The 21,862-nt window shown below is 37.5% G+C and overlaps 2 protein-coding genes across 2 annotated transcripts in view; both read left to right on the top strand.

Annotated features, from left to right (window-relative positions):
- Positions 1-14,940, top strand: part of nkd2b (NKD inhibitor of WNT signaling pathway 2b) — a 29,803-nt gene extending 14,863 nt beyond the window's left edge. Inside the window, exons 4-10 of the mRNA XM_046877415.1 lie at positions 10,335-10,395; positions 10,801-10,910; positions 11,418-11,513; positions 12,834-12,987; positions 13,106-13,193; positions 14,069-14,172; positions 14,484-14,940. Of these exons, the coding sequence (XP_046733371.1) occupies positions 10,335-10,395; positions 10,801-10,910; positions 11,418-11,513; positions 12,834-12,987; positions 13,106-13,193; positions 14,069-14,172; positions 14,484-14,806 (936 nt within the window). The 3' untranslated portion in view covers positions 14,807-14,940. The remainder of the gene's footprint in view (positions 1-10,334; positions 10,396-10,800; positions 10,911-11,417; positions 11,514-12,833; positions 12,988-13,105; positions 13,194-14,068; positions 14,173-14,483) is intronic.
- A 1,939-nt stretch (positions 14,941-16,879) lies between these two features.
- tmem147 (transmembrane protein 147) lies at positions 16,880-21,854 on the top strand. Its single transcript, XM_046834050.1, has 8 exons — positions 16,880-17,001; positions 17,360-17,474; positions 18,415-18,484; positions 18,569-18,634; positions 19,058-19,194; positions 19,892-19,976; positions 20,196-20,317; positions 21,630-21,854. The coding sequence occupies exons 2-8, from the start codon at positions 17,398-17,400 to the stop codon at positions 21,676-21,678; spliced, it is 606 nt and encodes a 201-aa protein (XP_046690006.1). The 5' UTR covers positions 16,880-17,001; positions 17,360-17,397; the 3' UTR covers positions 21,679-21,854.
- The last annotated feature ends 8 nt before the right edge of the window (positions 21,855-21,862 follow it).

Raw genomic sequence — 21,862 nt, 5'->3', positions numbered from 1 at the left:
GGATTTTTTATTTTTCAGCTAAATGAAACATAAATCAGGAAAACGGGTGAATTGTTTGTAGGATTAAAATAAAATTATCATTGTAACAAGCAAAAACGATTTCAACTGTTTTAAATAGATCCAAACAGTATAAATGTCACAGCAAGGTCAGACGTCTGAAAAAGTTTTTCTTTAATTGCTTCATTTTTTGTTTGAAGTATATTTCAAGGGTATTTATGTCCTACAGATTAGTAAAAAACATGATCTAGACTTGTCGGCGGGGTGGCATCCGAGTGTAATTGTTTAACTGTATATTTACTCACTCCGTTTGCCAGGTGTGAGCAGACGTGCATCACTGACTCTGCGGTTCACACACTCTGTGCTCTGCTGTAGCTCTAAATTTAACCGCCCTCACGCTGTGTGTATTCGGCAGGCACAGGCAGACTGAAGGGGGGGATCTTTGATCTTGGCTCTTCGCCATGGATGAATTACACTACAGAATTTCACACGACACGTACAAAACCTGTTTCTCGGGTCAGTGCTGAGATGTTTGCAAAGTAGAAGAGCAAACGCATATAAGTCACAACAGTGTCACATCACTTTTTTGTAATAAAACTTTAAGCATTATCACTACATCCCTAAAAACCCTGGGGAAAACCAGTAGCCTGAGAAAACTAGTGGAGAAAACTACTAAGGCGCAATTGGTGCAAAACAGTATATATTGCTGGGTTTTAAAAGTCTGAAGGCATTTTGAAATAAAAAAATCAATACAAAGTATACAAATAATACAAATTTTTAAAATGTAGGCTTTAAAAAGTCTAACATTTCCTGTTTTAAACAGGTCTTAATTCTCTGATGTCCATGTAACCCTTCCTCTAGTGTCCATTGAAATGCTCCCGCAGTACTTTAAAATGTTTAGACTGTTTACTTAGAATGTCTTTATTTGTTTTGTTTACGTGGTGGTGTAGTATTTTCTTTCGCTAGTCCAAATATAATTCGCTGTGTTACAACTACAAATGAGACCAATGTACAACAGCCAATCAGCTTTCTGTTGCCGTGAATCTCTCTTCAATTTTTACATACGAAAAAAGGATTTTATTTTTCAGCCAACGCGAAGTGCAAGTTTAGCGATACAGTGGAACCCCGTTGTACGAGCATAATTCGTTCTTGAAAATTGCTCGTAGGTCCATTTGCTCGTACTTTCGAACTGATTTTTCCCATAAGAATGAATGTAAAAGTGATTTAATCCGTTCCGAGATCTCATTCGATGGCTTATTTCTGCACTTAAAAGTATTTGTAGCCTATTTTAACAAACAAATACACCGCAAATTACCGTAATGTAAACATAATTTAACACTTACTCATGTGGTAGTGGTTGATTGCGAGTGTGAGACGTGCACCACACTCGTAACCTCCTCGGTTTCCATGGTAATTCTATTTACTTTCGTTTTCACATCACTGATTTTCTTGGGAGACATTTTTCAAGTTTTCTAGTGAAATAAAAATATAAAACTAAAAAAAGTTACGTTTTTGCTGCATTGAACAACAAGAGCGACCGAGTGATACTTCATCAACTAAGCGACTGATGCGACCCTCCGCCGAAAACAGTGAACCGGCAACGTGGGTTTGCTCGTGCCTTCGAAATGTGCTCGTATCTCCGTTTGCTCGTACTATAGGTTGCTCGTACAACAGGGTTTTACTGTACTTGGATTAAAAAAATTAATTAAGGGCTTGGATAAAGCCAGTTGCTAATAATGTGTCCGTGTGTGTGTGTTTGTGTATTTCATGTCTATAATTCCATTCTTATGGTCTTAAAAGGTCTTTTGGTGGAACCTGCAGAAACCCTGTATATATAATGTTGGATCCCAATTCGGACATTGGACTTTCAGGATAAACAACTTCTTAATCAATATTCCAAAAAACATTCTATATTTGCTGTTTCTCTTCTTCATTGAATATTTGAAGGCTTAAAGGCATGGAGGAGTTGATGTCGAATCTATAATGATCTCAGATGTTGAGCTAATTTATTGCTCAGGAGCTCCTGGTTCCACAACTCCAACTAAATGTAAAAGACTGTAGAAAGGACATTACTCATAATTGTACATTCCATTGCTCATGATATTTCTCACTTTCTGGTGTTTGTAATGTTTTCATGATTTATAATCACACTCTTGATGTCACTTAAATGATTCTGGGTTCCCCTTTTGAGTCTGGTTTCTCTCAGGGTTTTGTCTTCATATCTAAGGGATTTTTTCCTTCCCACAGTCCCTTTTAGTTTCACAATTCCTAGATTCTTTAAAGCTGCTTTGAGACAATGTCCACTGTGAAAAGCACTATAGTAAAACATGTAATGGAATATAATATATTTTAAGTTTTTCAATTTGTTTTACTCCACTTTGTTAATCTCGAGAATATACCCAGTGTATTCAATATGGACATGTTTGGCATAGTTTCGTTAAATGCCTCGTTTCCCACGCGCCTTCACGTCCAACCTACATAGGCGACTCTGTGTAGTGCTTATCTGTTGACCTGGTTAAGACCTCTGACCCATGTGAGGAACTTCACAGCTCTCACACACTGCAAGATTTAGACCACCAATGGTTTTAAACAGGACAGGGACTGAGTGTGGATGGGGTGGAGGGGAAGCTTTCGAACATGGACAGAGGAACAGTATGTGTGAGTGAGAAAGTTAAGGGGTCAGGAGTTGGGATGCATCTCCACAGTCCAACAAATCTCCAAGTCCACAGTCAAACAAATTACATTTACTTCATTACTGTCCACTACTGAATATCACTCATTAAATATTCTAGCACAATATTAAGGGTGCTAGAATGTTTTCAAAGCTCTTCTTTCGATTTGCACCTCCTTTCAGATACCCTGACTGGGACTCAGTCTCAAAAAAAATTGCAAAAAAGTATAAATTATAACTAAACTAATATATATATATATATATATATATATATATATATATATATATATATATATATATATATATATATATATATATATGTGGGTGTAGCGGTACTAAAAATTTGGTTCAGTACGTACCTCGGTTTTTGAGTAACAGTTTACTACAATTTCAGTACGGTTAGAGGGAAGAAATGAGAAAACATAAAATTGCATGTAATTTTTTATTAACGCATTTGGTTAATTAACGCCTGCTTGGTTAAATAATATATAAAATCATATTTTATAATATTTTATAAAAATAGAATAAATCAAATATATAAGCAGGACTGTAAACAAAAACAATAAACAAAACTGTGTGAAAACGTGAAATGAAAAACTTGACTCATGAATCCCTAGCACTAGCGTTAGCTGCTACTTCCTGATTATCGGTTAACGCTAGCGCTATTGATTCTTTATTGTTTTCATGCATGTGCAAAGCAAACCTAATTTCTGGTACAGAGTGAGTAGCCACAGTGGCACTGCGCTGACTGTAGTTTCTCTTTATAGTTAGGTTTCAAACTACGATTATCGGGGGTTGACTGTACATCCGTTAGGGAACTCAGACTCTAACTATGTTCTGCACGTAAAGAGAACTGCATTCCAAAAGCCCTGTAACAAAACATTTCAATACAAATATGTGTACTGTCACACCCATAATATATATATATATATATATATATATATATATATATATATATATATATAAAAAATGTGTTTGGCCTGCGGGAAGAAGCTCCTCTTCATTCTTTCTGTGTTTGCCTATAAGGATCGGGAAGTGCTTTCCTGAAAGCAACAGAGAAAATAGTCCATTGTTAGGATGGCTTTTACATGTATGGTTAATTTAGAGGAGCATTTTGCTCTAATAACAAGTTCTGGAGGTGGGTATAGAAAACCGAAGCACTCCATACGAATCAAGGGAGCACCGAAACTTCACACAAAGTAATTCAAGCTCGGGATCAAACCCTCAAGCTGTGGGGTAGCATTAGAAAAGTCATAATAATTTCTAACTTTCCATGTTTGCTGAAGACCACATTGTTACAACTAGTATAGGTATGTTGCATAGGGAAGCATTGCATTATATCTGCTGAATACAATCGAAAATTTTACCCCTAATTCACTTCAGGCTTATGTGTAGGGAAAATGGTTTGGTTACAACAGGTTTGTTGTAATAAAAAGTAAAGTATATCATATGTATGCAATATAATGATACTTTTCTGAACATCATGCAATCTCTCCACTGGGTTAGGGGTGTTGTAGAATTGTTGCCTGTCTCTGAGAAACACACAGAGCACTGAGACACAAACACACCTTTCAAAGTTCTTCTTTTTCGTTGCTGTTGATACTTCTATTGTGCTGGAAAAGACATTCTTGGAAAAGCTGATTTGAGTTGAGAAAGAACTGTAATTGTTATTATTTAGAGTCTAAATCAAGTGCAAGAAGATCATATAATTTATATTTATATATATATATATATATATATATATATATATATATATATATATATATATATATAAATCGCTTATCATAAACTTAGATTTGTTGCAAACTTAACAAATAAGTGAGCTGGTGTGGTTTTTTTCTGCAGTCAGGTTTAAAGGTGGTCCTTTAAAATGTTTTGCAGAGTTGCTCATGCTTTTGGAGAAGACTATGGTACATTTATTTTTGGAGTGTGCAGGGAAAAGGGGCTAAAAGGGCTTTTAAAGGGGCCCCTAACATCTGGGAGAGATTTTCATTCAAGCAGAAGTTGGAGTTGCAGTCAGTCACTCACTCACTCACGCGCTCACTCCCTCCCTCACTTGCTCCATCAGTGTGATGCAGACGGGAAGTACGGCTGAAATGAAGAAAACACAAAGCTCTCAGCTTGCCCTGTCTCCTTCTCACCGGATTATTACACAAGCACTCAGGTTCAGGCACAAGCGAGTACGCTGCGGCAATTTGATATATGAACAAAGCTGGCAGTGGCGTGCGCGCGTGCGCGTGTGTGCGCGTGTGTCCAGCCGTGAACAGATGACGCCCTGATTTAGGGCTTAGTGGAACTTCAAAAGGCAGGGCCGAGGCTCTGTCTCCTCTGCGACCCCCGCTCTCTTTGCAGCTGTTGTTTCAGTGTGACCAAAGAGTTTCCTGAGTGCTTTATGTGCTGCCAAAACAAAGTTCTGCCTCACTTTTGACTTTTCACCTCGGGGTGAAAAAAAACAATGCCTTGTATGCAAACAGCACAGTGGCCTTTTGTTAACAGTAATCAGAGTTTAGAGTGGGATCTGAAGAATGACAAACTCTGATATAATACAGATCTAAAGGAGATTTGTAACTGTAATATCCATTAATAATCGCAAATGATTGCAACATGTTTTTGTAGTTTAATAAATAAAAATTGTTGAGAAATCGCTGTGGTTTAAGAGGAATAAAGTGACACCCGAGCGTTATATTTTCCTGGCACATTGTTTGGCAAATCGAATACGTAAAACAGTTATCTCTGTCAAATGAAATATATTATACATATTGTCCTGCCATATAATTCATTAATTCATTGACACCATCAATCAACCAACATATTAATCTGGTGCTGTAATTTTTTAAATGGAGAAAACAGGTTATTTATTTCTAATCCAATTAATTAACATGAAAAAATGTAAAATGGTGAAACTTCATGCAGTATCAGTGGATCAGTACTTTTGTGCAAAATCGTAAACTTTTTTTTTTACTTTCCCCCCTTAGTTTATAAAACCACACCCACTCTTTGTCTTCAAATCAAACACATCTGGTTTTGAGTCGGGGCCGAGTTTCCTGTGTAACTGAGACCGCTTCACCGCCTCTCCTGTTACAGGTCATCGGATCACAGGCTTTCTTTGTGTTTTCTTTTCATCATTCTGGCGGCCATTCGAACGCTCCAGCAAAAGATTTAAGCTTTCTTCACCAAGACCCTCTTGAATTCTGTTTTGTTAATGAAAAGTAACTACCAATTCTTGTGAACAAAATCGACAAGAGAAAGTAGCGTGCTCGTGCTCTCGTTCACATAACACAGACGTCAGCAAAAATCATCCTGCTGTAGGAGTCTCCAGCGTCAAAGCTGTAATTCATAGTTTTGCATGTTTTTATTCATTTCCAACATGTGGATCATTACAGATTTATCAATATATATATGTTTTTTTTAAGTATTTTGGTATTTGCGCACATTTAAAGGCAAATATTTTTGTACTTTCAATCAAGTGAAGGTTTAAAAGGAGCACTTTTACTGGAGTCCTATTTTACCTAGTGCATCTCTACTTTTACTCAAGTACATGGTTTGTGTACTTCATCCAACACTGTAAATAACACATAATATTAAATATTAACAATAGCGAGAATATTTAAAAATAATATTCTGTCATTAAACTGATTATTAAAAAAACTGAAAACTTGTATTTTTCTTTAAACTTGTACTATTTCTTCTAACAACAAAAAAAAATCATTAAAAAAATGTACACTAAAAACAGGTTTATTAATTGTTTAGTGAGAATTAAACATTTTGAAGCACACAGGACACCAACAAACGTAATCATGCACATATTTCCTTGTCCTTGTATATGTCTACACGATTATATGAGCTAATTAATGAATATAGACTATAAAATGTAAAATAGATGATACAATCTGAAGACCATTTAAAACTGTTCAAGTGTAAATAAATAGATAAATAATTTCTTTTAACTAAAACATATAAAATAAGGCAGAATCTAAATATAGGCCCAATAGGCACAATTATACCCTTTGGCCCATAAGTTCCACTGGAGTGGACATTGTATTTTCTGTTACGGAAAAAAATCTAATAAAAATCTGGATAAATGTATTTCTAACATATATTTTTTTTACCACTTATACACTTTTTATAACACTTATTATTGAGGTACTTGGTTCATCTCCTCTTCCATTCCCCAATTTGAAAACAACAAAGAGATACAAAGACGAACAGTTAAATGGACAATGCTGTGAGAGGACAGGACATGGTGGTTGGGACATGATACTGCAAATTGAATGGTTTAAAACGGCGTCCAAATATCTGTCCACTTTAGTGGACGCCATGTACAAAAAGGATTATAAATGAAATCATAAATGCTGTCAAGTGGAAGACAAGAGGATTGAAACACTTGGAAGTGCTGTAACGTTTCAATATCCTTAGTGTCTTTTTAAGTATTTATCTTATTTCTTTTATTGTTCAGCTTGACTTATTATATTGACTTACATTGCAAGGTGCTTCTGTCTTGCAGTTTCTTTCGCTCCCTTGTCCTTTTCACCAGTCGGATTAAACAATGGTTTATCATGTTACTTCCACAGTGAGAGAAGAGACTGAACATAATCTCGTCTATAAATAAAGAGAATACATAAACCCTGTGGGTGGTCTCTTTACCAAGGCCCCTCGTATGTTGCCCGTTTTTGTTTCATTTTTTCTTTCTCTTTATCCCTATTTGTCATGTTTTGTTTCGACTTTTGATCTGTTGTCTTTCTTTCATTCGCCAAATGTTTCATCCTCTTCACTCAGTACCCCATCCATGACCTGTGATCCTTGATCTCTGATCTCTGGCAGATCCCCTGCGGAGTTGTTCTACAGACTCGGCCTGAACATCGAACATTTTCCCCTCAACATGGCCAATATTTTACTTTATTCTTTAGAAAGTCGATTAGTTTTTAATAAAGATTCACAGACGTTTCACTGAACGTGTCTTAGTCTTGCACAGCATGAAGTGTCTGAAGTGCCTCCATCTCTCAAAAGCTCTTTCTGACACGGTTTGAGCATGTCTGCCATAAACATAAATTTAAATGTATGTCTGTGTGTGTTCTTTGAATTACAGCACTCTGTTATATTTTTTGCGTAGTGCTCAACAGGTCGGGATTCGTAATTGTGGTTTTGCATTTTTGTGCCACTGCTTTTCCTGATGAGCTACATGAGAGACGATCTCTCTTGCTTTCTGTAGTATTTTTCTGTCGAGCTCCGAACGTTTAGAAGAATTTCCCACTGATTTTACAGCCATATACACACACCATCATTTAGTACATTTAGGTAATGAGTTCAAATCCTACTATCACGTAGCAGCCAGTGCAAGGCCCCTTGAGCAAGGCCCTTAACCCTCAGCTGCTCTGTGGAATGACTGGGATAATTGTAAGTCACTCTGGATTAGGGCGTCTGCTAAATGCTGTGCAATCACAATCAATAAACAGACACACACACACACACACACACACACACACACACACACACACACATAGAACTCAAATTTAAATAACTAGGGAAATGATGTTCTTATTTTTATTTAAAAACATTAATCAGTGAAAAGTTTCTCGTTGCAGAATCTCAATTTATGTATATGGTATTAAATAGAGCAGAGCATTCCACATTTTATTACTTGAGTATAAAGAGCAGATCGCATAAGTTTGAGTCGTGCATCCCCATCAAATGACTTAAATTAATAAAATAAAATTCATTCAAATTAAATTAATTACATTCCAATTTGTTCAAATGATTCTAACCATTCACTCGCTTATGAACATTATACTAATAGGTATGGCCTCTCTCAGAGCAGCCTCAGCAGCACTGTAGCCCCTTCAGAGTGCAAATTCCACAATATTTTGGATGTTTTCCTTTGCTCTGATATGCCTTTCTGCTCACCACAGTCGTAAAGAGTGGTTATCCGTGTTACCAAAGTCTTTCTATCAGGCCGAACCAGTCTGGCAACCAGTCGGCAGGTTCAGTCGGCATGCCATGGTCAAAGTCACTAAGGTCACATTGTTCTTGTTCACATTGTGATGTGTGGGGTAAACATTATCATGATTTTTGCATTGGCGTAAAATTCGCTTGAGTTTTGTTTGTACAGCACTTTAAACACTTGTGGAATTGTCGCAGAGCAGCCTTACAGAATTCATGTAGGTTTAGATCAGTAATAAGAATGTCAACAGAGACAGCGGCGAGGAAAATCTCTGCGATTTTTAACCGCCTAGCACCTACACTATATGGACAAAAGTACTGGGACACCTGACTTTTCCAGCCTTATGTGGTCGTTTCCCAAACCACTAAATTAGAAGCATAAAATTGTACAGGGTGTCTTTGTGCAGTAGCACCTCTTAGCATTTTACTATGAATTTTTGAACACATGAATATAAACATTTTGGAGGAAAAAAATCCTAATAATGTTGTAGAAATGTGTTCGGGTAATTGTATTATGGTATATTTTGCTGCCATTTTCCAAAGATGTAAACACACACACACACACACACACACACACACACACACACACACACACATAGAACTCAAATTTAAATAACTAGGGAAATGATGTTCTTATTTTTATTTAAAAACATTAATCAGTGAAAAGTTTCTCGTTGCAGAATCTCAATTTATGTATATGGTATTAAATAGAGCAGAGCATTCCACATTTTATTACTTGAGTATAAAGAGCAGATCGCATAAGTTTGAGTCGTGCATCCCCATCAAATGACTTAAATTAATAAAATAAAATTCATTCAAATTAAATTAATTACATTCCAATTTGTTCAAATGATTCTAACCATTCACTCGCTTATGAACATTATACTAATAGGTATGGCCTCTCTCAGAGCAGCCTCAGCAGCACTTTAGCCCCTTCAGAGTGCAAATTCCACAATATTTTGGATGTTTTCCTTTGCTCTGAAATGCCTTTCTGCTCACCACAGTCGTAAAGAGTGGTTATCCGTGTTACCAAAGTCTTTCTATCAGGTCGAACCAGTCTGGCAACCAGTCAGCAGGTTCAGTCGGCATGCCATGGTCAAAGTCACTAAGGTCACATTGTTCTTGTTCACATTGTGATGTGTGGGGTAAACATTATCATGATTTTTGCATTGGCGTAAAATTCGCTTGAGTTTTGTTTGTACAGCACTTTAAACACTTGTGGAATTGTCGCAGAGCAGCCTTACAGAATTCATGTAGGTTTAGATCAGTAATAAGAATGTCAACAGAGACAGCGGCGAGGAAAATCTCTGCGATTTTTAACCGCCTAGCACCTACACTATATGGACAAAAGTACTGGGACACCTGACTTTTCCAGCCTTATGTGGTCGTTTCCCAAACCACTAAATTAGAAGCATAAAATTGTACAGGGTGTCTTTGTGTGCAGTAGCACCTCTTAGCATTTTACTATGAATTTTTTGAACACATGAATATAAACATTTTGGAGGAAAAAAATCCTAATAATGTTGTAGAAATGTGTTCGGGTAATTGTATTATGGTATATTTTGCTGCCATTTTCCAAAGATGTAAACACACACACACACACACACACACACACACACACACACACACACACACACAATTGAACCTGATAAGCAGAGAGATGTTCACTACATTGTCTCTGTCTCACTAGCATGTCTCTCTCTTTGTCTCTCTGTCTTCCACCTTGTAGGACTTGGACAGGTGTGAGTTTAAGGATGGACATTTTGGAGACCACCACTGTCCTCTAGAGGGTGTGTATGCACGAACACACTTCACCTCACTTGATGTCTATTTCGATTTGTGTTATGTGAAAAATCTTGTATTACAAAAACACAGAATTAAATGATAAATTGTGATTTTGAATTCAGACTATTAGGGTTTGAAATTAATGTGATTTTTTGGAATGGAGCTAAATGAATTGTTCAAATCCAATACCCTCGTAAGAGTCTAGTAACATTATTTTGTTTAATATTGATATTATATTGTAATATCGGCTCACCTCATATTTATAAGAGTTTAATTTGTGTAATTGTTTAACAGCATGCACTTATATTGTCATATAATGTGTGTGTGTGTGTGTGTGTGTGTGTGTGTGTGTGTGTGTGTGTGTGTGTGTGTGTGTGTGTGTGTGTGTGTGTGTGTGTGTGTGTGTGTAGTGGTCCTGCCTTCTGAGAAAGCGGAAGGCCGTGAGAGCTCTGTGCAGTTTGTGAACGGTGATGAAGTAGAGCGAGAGAGCAATAAAGCAAGGAAACGCATCAGTCTAAATGTAAGAACACACACGCACACACACACACACACACACACACACACACACACACACACACACACACACAGTGAATGACTGAAAAGTGCACATGATTGTATAGCTGTGTAGTAATAAAATATAGACTGTTACACATCAAAGTATGCAGTCAGCGACAGAGAGATATAATTTCACTCTCCTGTTTCAAAACATACAAAAAAACTTTTTTCTCCATCAAAGAGTTTTGTCTCTGTCTGGCCCTGTGCATGTCTGCATTCCTAATGTTTCCCCATTACAGGCAAATTAATAGACAGGGTCTGCCAAATGACTGTAACTGAGAATGGGGCAGACACAAACCCCAACACCCCCTTTCCTGTCTCTCCCCACATGCTGCGACTACATCCAAGGCGAATCAGAGTTAAAGAGCTCTTCAGTAATCTGTTCCTAATGAAGAATAGAAAAGCAAAGGTTAAAAACCTCTTTGTCTTTCTCACAGTGCCACCTGCATGTCTGTGTTTGTGCGTGTCACAGGAGCTGGAGTGTGATGTGTCTGTGGAGGGCGATAACAGGCAGGAGTGGGTCTTCACCCTGTATGACTTTGACAACAGCGGCAAAGTGACCAAAGAGGTGAGATCGCACAACCGCCATCTTTCATGTAATGTAATTTCAATAATGACTTTTGAATATCCAATTCTAGTAAATTCTCAAACCTGATTAGCTGAAAAGCGTTAAATAAGTTTTCATTTCATTTCAATACGATGTCATGGAAGCGTGTTGTTATGAATGATGAATGGAATCATTGATACAGTGAGGTTGTTTAACGCTAATGGAAGGAGTGTCCAGAGTTACTGTAGCACTTTACACTACAGGACAGAGGAGTACTGCAAATTCTCATTAACATGTTTTTGTCTTAATAATTTTATAGAGAAAAATGAACGACTGTTTAAACAGTAGCTATTATAACGTAAATAATAACAGGAAGTAACTTGTACTTCCTATGTAGTTATTAATATTCAAGTTCGACTGATTTTGTTGATTAATTGGCACTGATAGATGATTGCTGCAACTATCGGATACTGCTGGAGGGACTGAGAAGGTCCGATGTCATTACATTGTACGAGAGCGGCCTCTAGAGGCGAATCACTGACGCACTGTTTGTCGACATGCTTTATGATGACAAGAAGAGCCCACTCACTGGATACCATGCACACCAGCTCTGTTTTCTCCATAATAATTTGAAGCTTATTAACTTTCAATATTAAAATAGAACTAGAACTAAAAATGGACCATGTTAGATTTGAATCACTTGCAGTTTCAGGACTAGTTAAGTTTCTTCCTGTTTCAAAAGTTACAATTTAGAATTTTGAGCAAAAAACACTATCTGCCGTCTCCTGCAAATATAAGCATAAAGATATCCATGATATGACATATAGAGGTCGACCAATTCATCGGTTTTGCCGATAAATCGCCACCAATAGGAGCTATCAGCAAAAAGCCATAACGATTTTCCTTATACAGTACGAGAGCGGCCTCTAGAGGCAAATCACTGGAATCACGTGCTGTTTATTTGAGGTGTCTTTTTAATTTCTGATGTAACTGTTATTATTTATTTGGAGTATTACTTTTTACTTCAGATTGAATGCATGTCTTTATTTTCTTAATATTTATTGATATAATTACTTATTTCATTCAGCACATTTTCATGACTCAGTTCTGTTTTTGGATTTTTTTTTTTTTAAATAAATTTCAGTACAGAGTATGTGACATAGAGTGTACATAGAATGTTTGTTTGTTTGTTTTTTATCCGGTATCCATTAAAAAAAATCGGCTGAATAATTGGATATCGGCAAGTACGATCCAATCTAGCTTCCGGTATCGGTAAAATCCAATATGATGTTTTTTTTAATGAAAACGTGAAATTTGTTTTCTAATTTATTTTTCTCTCAGGACATGTCGAGTCTTATGCATACGATCTACGACGTAGTGGATGCTTCAGTAAACCGGCCGAGCCACAGTAAAAGCAAAACGCTCCGTGTGAAGCTGACCGTCACCCCTGAGCCCAGTCCCCGGCAGAGAGAACACACCACACAGACTGGGACAGGTACACAAGTAGCTACAGAGATTGAACTCAGTTCCATTAAAACCTAAATGAATGACTGCTTTATTTTCTTTGAGGAATTAACAGTGTAGTGTACTTACTTTTTTTCCTCCTATCTCAGAAAGGGACTGGAGCTGTAGCCGTGTAGACGGCACACAGCAGGAAGAGGTGCGTGAGAGGGGAGAGAAACGCCACTCTTCACACATGAGGTTAGAAACCACTAAAGATTTGGTTCTGTTTAAGCGTCTAAAAGTTTGGCTTGTGGGTTCACTGGACTAGACATTGACATGAAAATGTTTGAAGTTGCATAAAGGTTTATACAATATCATTCATTTTTTGGTAATTGTTTCACTCGTCATAATGCAGAGCGTCATACCGGAGACTATGGATAGAAACATTAGCTGTAAGTTTTCACCGCCTTCAGTCTTTTAAGGATTTTAATTTGACATATTTTCAGCATCTCTCTGGTCTGAACCGACGACTCGTTAACAAAAAGTTAACGGCAAAAATGTGCAGAATGTTTAAAGACAACAGGACAAAGAAGTGCATTCATTCCCCCTGCATCAAATTCAAAACAGATGTGCGCTTGTCAAAGGGGTAAAGTAAAGCACTGCTAATGAACAAACCTTTAACTACTTAAAATGTTATTTATAACCATCAACTGTTTATTCAGATGCAACTGGTTCTGGCATTCAGTCATGCTAGTTGCTAATTTGTCCCTTTCTACATAATGAAATTATTTTGTCGAATTTTAGCTGGGTAAAAGTGATCCAAACACTTTAAGCTTAAAGACACTGTGATTTCCATTAATGAACGGAAAACAGAGGAAACGGAAAACACAGTTTCTCAGACCACCTGCTGTTTTGGTTGGCAGTTTGGTTTTGGTAGTTTTTCCCTTGCCACATTCGCCACGGCTGCTCATCAGGGATAAATACACATCGATGACCTTAACTGTTAAATTCTGTAAAGCTGCTTTGAGACAATGTCTGTTGTGAAAATCGCTATAGAAATATATTATATATACACATTAAAATATACACATTATTATAATATACATAATAATTAAAAAAAGAGTATTTTTCAGGGAACCTCTAGAGAGGAATCATTACTGTGTGGATGAGAACACAGAGAGGAGGAATCACTACTTGGACCTGGCTGGCATTGAAAACTACACCTCCAGATTCGAAAGTGAGTGAGATTAGATTTTGGGGTTTGTCTCAAACAATTGTATTTGAAATAGATACTATTGATTATACCCATAAAAACTGTGATCCTCTGCATGTCAAACATTTGTTTGCTTGTAGCACCATCTTGTGGTTAAAAGCAATAATTAATTATTTAGTATACTAAAACTAACAAAAAAATGGTAATGTGTCATTAAACCTATTATATTCACAGGATTTAAAAAATTATTCATTGTTTTTTCATAGTTTGCATTGTCAGTTTTTTTTTTGAGAACTAATCTAACACCTTTTTGTTATCTTGTTTTTTTTTTCCAGCCACAGTGCCCCTACAGAGCACCAGGATAATTTATCACGCCCATCTCACTCTCAGAGCCGCTCTCGCTCCCACGAGCCGGACTCGCACTCCCAGCAGCAGCGCCGCTCACAGCTCATCGCCGATCACTGCGCATCTCGTGCTCTCCTCCCCACCAGACCCCATAAAGGGGCGTCTAAAGCGGGCGGCCCCACCGCGACGAGGGCCAGCAAGTGCTACGGGCATCACAGCGGCCAGGACGTGTACCACCTGCCCCAACAGAGCCAGTCTCAGCCGCACTCACACTCCCAGCACCCCCTGCAACACAGCCACAGTAAAAGGCTGAGATCCAGAACGCACAGCAAACATACTCCACATTTACCTGATCGGGAACACACAAACGCCGCAGGATTTGTGGTGCCCATGGTACAACGACACGAGCATCATCACCACCATGAGCATCATCATCATCATCACTACCATCACTACCATCAGACATGATTGTGCACACACACAATATATATATATATATATATATATATATATATATATATATATATATATATATATATTATACACAAACACACACACACACAAATACAGATGGATCAAGGCTATGTGGAGCCAGATGTTAAAATCTGGAGACGTTGCTTTCTGCTCAAGTTTGCACACTTTTCCTACCCTCTGAGTGTGTGCCGTTTTAATTACATACTCCAGGAATCGTTTTTTAAAAACCAATCTCAGGTGAAAGCTGCTGCTGTCGAAACTTTTCAGTGAAACAGCTACTTTTATCTCGGTTACCGGCTCTGGACCGAGGGACCTCTTTCTTACCAGGGTACACATCACCACTGCCAGTTAATGCAAAAATATATCCTTGTACGAATGAAAATGTATGACTATAAACATGTATTGTTTAATTATACAGACAGCGTATGCATATTTATCATGTTCAGTATGTATGAATATATATTTTATCTTGTTTTTATACATATTTTAATAAAATACTTAATATGCATTATCGATGTTTGAGTTATTTCATTTTATTCATCTGAAGTCTTTTAACCCATGAGCTCCTTTTAAATGAGGTTAAACTAATTGCATTTTGAATGTAACTGCAACATTAATAAAAGTAGGAAAACTGTTGTATTTTTTTATTTATATTTTTGTGTAGTTGCTTGAAAGATCTTATGCTGAGCGATTAAGCTTTAGGAACAGCTACACAATGTATTTTCAGTATTTCAACGAACTCATAAATGGGAAGAGTTTAAAACTTGTTTGGAGAAATGCTATAACTCCACCCAGGAAAGATATTTTAGTATGTAAAAAGTTGTAGGTGGTTTGGCTACAAGAAGCAAAATCCACTTTGGGATCTGCTTCTGACAGCCAAGAACAGAAAATTGAGGTACAGTGGTCACAAGCTCTCCAAAATCGGACAGGTTTGAAACCTGTAAAAAATGTTTTGATGAATCATAATTTGTTCTGAGGTGAACAGATGGTCAGAATTTGGTCTGGCACTAACTTGAGGAAGATATGGACTGGTGGAGGTGGTGTGGGGAATTATTTTTGGATATGTTAATACCATTCAGCCATTGCTTAATAGCCCTAACCATATCGGTTGGGTTACCTATCAAAGGTCTGGCAACGTGTGTAACAGAAAGATCTGACATGAGAACCAAGAGTGGTTACACACGTACCTATAACTAAGGTTCTGTTTTGACAATGTGCACTTAATTTATGGCAAAATTTTGTTTCCTCCTAAATTTACATTACATTTACAGCATTTAGCAGAACCTTATTCAGAGCGATTTATACCCGAATAGGAGAGGTCTCTTCATCATGGCACCTGTTAGTGGGTGAAATATATTAGACAGCAAGTGAACAATTTGTCCTCAAAGTTGATGTGTTAGAAGCAGGAAAAATGGGCAAGCGTAAGGATTTAATCGAGTTTAAAAAGGGCCAAATTGTGACAGCTAGACGTCTGGGGATGCATCTCTTGTGGGATGTTCCCGGTCTGCAGTGGTCAGAATGTATCAAAAGTGGTCCAAGAAAGGAACAGTGGAGAACCGGTGACCGGGTCATGGGTGCCCACTGATGCATGTGGGGAGTGAAGGCTGGACCGTGTGTTCCGATCCAACAGACGAGCTCCTGTAGCTCAAATTGCTGAAGAAGTGAATGCTGTTAGGACTGTTGAGGCAGCAAAAGGGGAACCAACACAGTATTAGTCAGGTGGTCATAATGTAATGCCTGATCAGTGTGTCAAAGTAAGCTTTGGTAGTGTTAGGGGAACTATTTAAAACAAAAGAAATGTATTAAAATTAATCGTATCCATAAAATAAAAATTTGCATTAATTCAAGTCAAATATGAACATGAATTGTGATTCATACACAATTGTTTTTGGTAAATGTATTAATGCTACCAAGTTGTCCCTGCGGAAAGCGGAACTCTTCTTTTCTGCTGCTTTGTTGAAGTCCGGAACCTTTTCAATGAGAAACCCGTCTCTCATTTTTGACGCTCCATTAAGAAACCTTAGCGGTCATTCGGTAACGTATTACATTTATTAAGATTTAAATGCACAACAATTAATTAGACATATTTATTAAGCTAATGAGGAGATATTTGTGATGAAAAAGTTGTAAATTTAAATCGCTGTTTGATGTTAGCCATGTAGCGTGTAGTTCTCTAGTCTCTAGTCGTGAGCTGAATCCCAAATAACTCATGATCCTTAAACAAGGGCCCTATACAGGGCATAGGGGGTACTTAGGATTCAGCTTTAATTGTGGCTGCATTGGGTATTTATTTTAAATACATTATTGTAAAATGCAAATGAAAAGAGATGTTGGTCATAAATGTGGCTCAGCACTGAGTGTGGTTAATGAGCTGTTGTTTCTCTCTTGACAGGTCCAGGAGTTGTTTCTTTATTTGATAGTTCTTGAGAAATGACGCTTTTTCATTTTGGGAATTGTATTGCACTGGCTTATTTCCCCTACTTCATTACATATAAATGCAGCGGATTGTAAGTGCTCTCTTCTTGCCCCATTTTTAATTTTTTTAGGAGGGGGGGGGTTGTATTTGTTGTGTGTAAAATCTAAAGTGTAAGAGGTTATACTCAGTCTGGAATGAGAAGCGGTGGTGCAGTGAAGCTTAATCCTCTTACATGAGCTTTACACTCTGCTTCCCGTGTTCTTCTTTCAGCTTTCAATGTCCTTCCCGCTGAGCTTCCGCTAAACTTCCATTAAGCTTCTACTGAACTTCCGTTGGTCTTCCCCCACTTACCTTCTACTCAACATACACTGATCTTTCACTGAAGTTCCCTTACCATCCCCTGAACTCCCTTTAAACTTCCTTTAACCTTAACCTTAACTTTCATTAAGCTTCCCCTCTTCTTCCCCTGTCCTTACCCTAAAGTTCTAAGCTTCCCCTTACCTTTCCTTTACCTTCCACTGCACTTCCCCTGAGCTTCCATTGGCACTTCCCCTCTACTTCCTCTGCGCTTCCCCTGAGTTTTCCCTGAACTTTCCCTGATCTTCCACTGCGATTTTTCCTGCGCCTTCCAATGCATCACTTGTAGTTTTTTTGCATTGTGTTGCATTACAATTTTAAATTAACCCAATGTAAATATGTAGTCTACAAAAATCAGTTTCATGGTATCAATCAGCCAGTCACATTAATTTATAAAGCACATTCGAAAACAATGCCTCTTGACCAAAGTGCTATAAAAGAAATGAAGATTTACACTTATACAAACAAGAAGACATAAAATAGGGACTTTATACTTAATCATAAGCTTAAACAAATAAATATGTTTTAAAACCTGACTCAAACTCATCAAGATTCAGTGAGGACTTGATATTGATCGCCAACTCAATCCAGAACCTCGCTCCAGCATCTGCTCCGCTCCTGTTACAATGTTTTATATCTAAAAACATCTGTTCAAATAATCTAATCTTTTTCAGATCAGAATACAATGCGTTCTGGAGATGTGTCCAAGCAGGAGCTACTTACCTCTTTGTACAGCTATGCAAAGTGAGGACTTTTCTTTCTTCGACATAACGAATGCAACTCAAGAATTTATGCTCAGAGTCGTTTTTGTTTTTTTTTGGCCTACAGATGCTGTTCCTTGCTACGTTTTTTCCTACCTGGGAAGGCGGTGCTGGTGTGTATGACTTTGTCGGGGTAAGTGACTTGCAGTAACAAACCTCGCTGCAGTTAAAGAACTGATGTAGATTTGGTTACATTTATTAATCACAGAATCTGCCGATTTGTTTTTTCGCATTGTACCTTTAAGCATAACTACAGATCTATTACAGTTTTTCAACATTACGGACTTGGAGGGTTTCCTCCACAGAGACTGATTTTATTGCTTGTGTTTCATTATATTTTGCTGCTGACTTTTCCATCCATGGACACACGTTTATTTTACGACGTATTACTCAGCACTTTGTTTTTTACAGGATGGTAGACATTTGCATAACTGACATTTGCATAACTGCGCCCCCCTTTTTTTTTTTTTTTTTTTACCCAACTAAAATGGCAAATATTTGTATTTAATTAGAAATCAGATCTAACTTTGGGTAATAATGAGGTTTTGTCCTGCAGGAATTCATGAAGGCCACAGTAGACATGGCAGATCTACTAGGGCTTCACCTTGTCATGTCCAGAAATGCTGGAAAGGGAGAGTACAAAATAATGGTTGCTGCCATGGGCTGGGCCACAGCGGAACTGGTTATGTCGAGGTAACCTCCCCCACACATCCAAACATACACACACACACACACACACACACACACACACACACACACGAAAGCCCACATCATGGCAATACTTTAAATATTCAGTTATCGTAGACACCGTACATTCTTTAGCTTTTATTTTAGTTTTTTTAAGTTACTTAATTAAAACAAAAAAATTGAAGTATCTAGAAAAGTATTTAATGAGCGCAGAAAGTAATAGAAAGTGTTTTGAAATCATAGGGCATACAAGTAAATAGCAATAGCCAATAATTTACTAGATTTTTTTTTTCGTTTTATTTTCTGAGAAATAGTTATGGTGGTCTAGTGGTTAGGATGCGGCGCTCTCACCGCTGCGGCCCGGGTTCGAGCCCCGATCAGGGAACCAACCTCAGCCATTAGGATTGCACAAGCCAGTGCACTCTTAGTGCCGGTCCCAAGCCCGGATAAATGGGAAAGGTTGTGCCAAATTAAACATGCGGATCATGAATACGGATGACCCCTAATGGGTAAAGCCGAAAGAAAGTTTAGTTATGTATGGTCATACAATCATTGCTGAAGCAGTAAATCTAACGGTAGCCTAATACTGTACTGTGTTTTGCAGCATGTAGTATATTATTGTGAAAAATAACTCTTTTGTTGTGTGAAGCGGATTTATAATAAAAAACGCTATAATGTCAGTGTGTTTGTGTTCCCTCTCCAGGTGTATTCCCTTATGGGTCGGTGCTCGAGGAATTGAATTTGACTGGAAATACATCCAAATGAGCTTCGATTCCAACATCAGTTTGGTAAGAGGAGGTGTATTTATTGTAATACTTTGACTTATTACTTATATAAACCCCCTGTGTTTAATAATATCGCCTGATCTGCTCACAGCCTGAGAACTATTACTTCCAATGTTCACTTCTGTTGTGCTGCTGCTCCATAGGTTTAGGATTTGCTTTGTAGTGTGAATGTGTGCGACTACGCATCGGATCAGCAGCTCGTGTTCTTATTTTCTGATGTAGGTTCACTACATCGCCATGGCCGCAGTGGTGTGGATGTTTACGCGGTACGACCTGCCGAAAAGTTTCCGCTTGCCAGTGACCGTTCTGCTGGGACTCTGTGTGTACAAGGCATTTTTAATGGAGTGAGTATCTCAGCATTTAAGAGGAACATTGCACAATATTTACTTTAAAAAAAAACATATTTTTAATAATAAATGATTGGAATGTTATAAGTTTGAAACATTTCCAGGTTGTTTTGCGTGTGTTACGCGATGATCCTGGTATTCATCGGATGCATTATGCACCACGGGTTCTTCTACTCTTTTTGTCTTGATGATAGGATAGAGAAGGATTTCACTCTTTCAGGTTTTGATTCAGGGCCATTCCTGGAATTCTGGTCGTTGGCTAATTTTCCAAATTCCAATTTTTCCCAGAGATGATACATGTATTTCAAATATAAAATATTTTGTCATTTGTACTCTATCAGGTTGATGAAAATGGCTTAATATTTTGTATCAAAATAATTAGTGTTTTGTATTTGTGTAGTTGTAAAATACGTTGTATGGAGTTCTACATGATGACGACATAAAAATGCGGCCTCTGATTGGTGCCTACTTAGTAGTTTGCACAGATTTTTTGAGATCAGAACAGAAAATTGATCCATATGGAAGAAGGTGGTGAAGGTAAGAAGCTTTCAAATAGGCGTCCAATGACTGATTAATAAATATCTTCTGAATATTGTAGCCTAATTAAAGTAGCTGATTAGTGGGATCATGATTTTACATAACATTGCATGATACATTACTATATTTATGATTAAAAATCAAATGATGAATTAGTTAGAAACTAGTTGCTATGAATGCAGGTGCCATCCGTCGTCTTCTTATGAATGACGTGTTTCTCATTAAGTCGGTGTTGCTGATGTGAAGCAGCCCTTCGTTACCAAACACCAAGTAAATAAATTAGGAAACAATTATGAGTCTTTCACAAACTGTTCAACATTAAACTGTTATTTACTTTTAAACTAACCCTCATTTGGGAGATCACAGGAATATTGTATTTGAATATTTGATCTGTTAACTGGTTGCATATGTCTGATATATTGCAAGACTCAGCCAGAGAAAAGCTGTCGCTATCAAACATTGTTTACTTAATCAACTGAGTCAGTGAAATGATGACGTACCAGATCAAATAGACCAATTAAAGTAATGTTTACAAAGAAATTTCATGTTTTCTTGTATTTTTTTTTTTTGTATTTTTAAAATACAGATATCTAGTAGTTTATTTTGATACATAGTGTGGCTGCTGTATTATGTTGTTTATTTTGATACACCCTTAAAGTTAAGGTATTTGGTATTTTATTTTAAAGTAAACCATTGGATTGCAGCTCGTAGAGGTTTTGAATATTTTGGAAAACACGTTACTATACACACTTTTTTTTTCTCCTCTGCCCAGGTTGTTTGTTCACGTGTTCTCCTGGGCAGCTGGACGGCGCTGTTGGTGAAAGCCGTGTTAACGGGTGCCATCTCGGTCTGCTCCCTCTTCCTGTTTATCACACTGGTTCACAGCAACTAAGGCTTTTCTTATTCACCGGAGGGGCAGCGAGACGACTCTCTGATGTCTGTTGTATTTTTTTTTTATTTGTCTTTATAATTAACTAAAATATACTAAAATAACTCATGTTTTGT

The sequence above is a fragment of the Silurus meridionalis genome, chromosome 21 (genome assembly GCF_014805685.1).
Source record: "Silurus meridionalis isolate SWU-2019-XX chromosome 21, ASM1480568v1, whole genome shotgun sequence".
NCBI lineage: Eukaryota > Metazoa > Chordata > Actinopteri > Siluriformes > Siluridae > Silurus > Silurus meridionalis.
This window is presented reverse-complemented; position numbering and strand designations above follow the sequence as displayed.

Excerpts from the sequence above, each read along its gene's own strand:
- tmem147 (XM_046834050.1), top strand. The coding sequence starts at position 17,398 with ATGACGCTTTTTCATTTTGGGAATTGTATTGCACTGGCTTATTTCCCC. Across the intron at positions 17,475-18,414 it reads ACATATAAATGCAGCGGATT|ATCAGAATACAATGCGTTCT; the intron begins GTAAGTGCTCTC and ends AATCTTTTTCAG. Across the intron at positions 19,195-19,891 it reads GCGGAACTGGTTATGTCGAG|GTGTATTCCCTTATGGGTCG; the intron begins GTAACCTCCCCC and ends TTCCCTCTCCAG.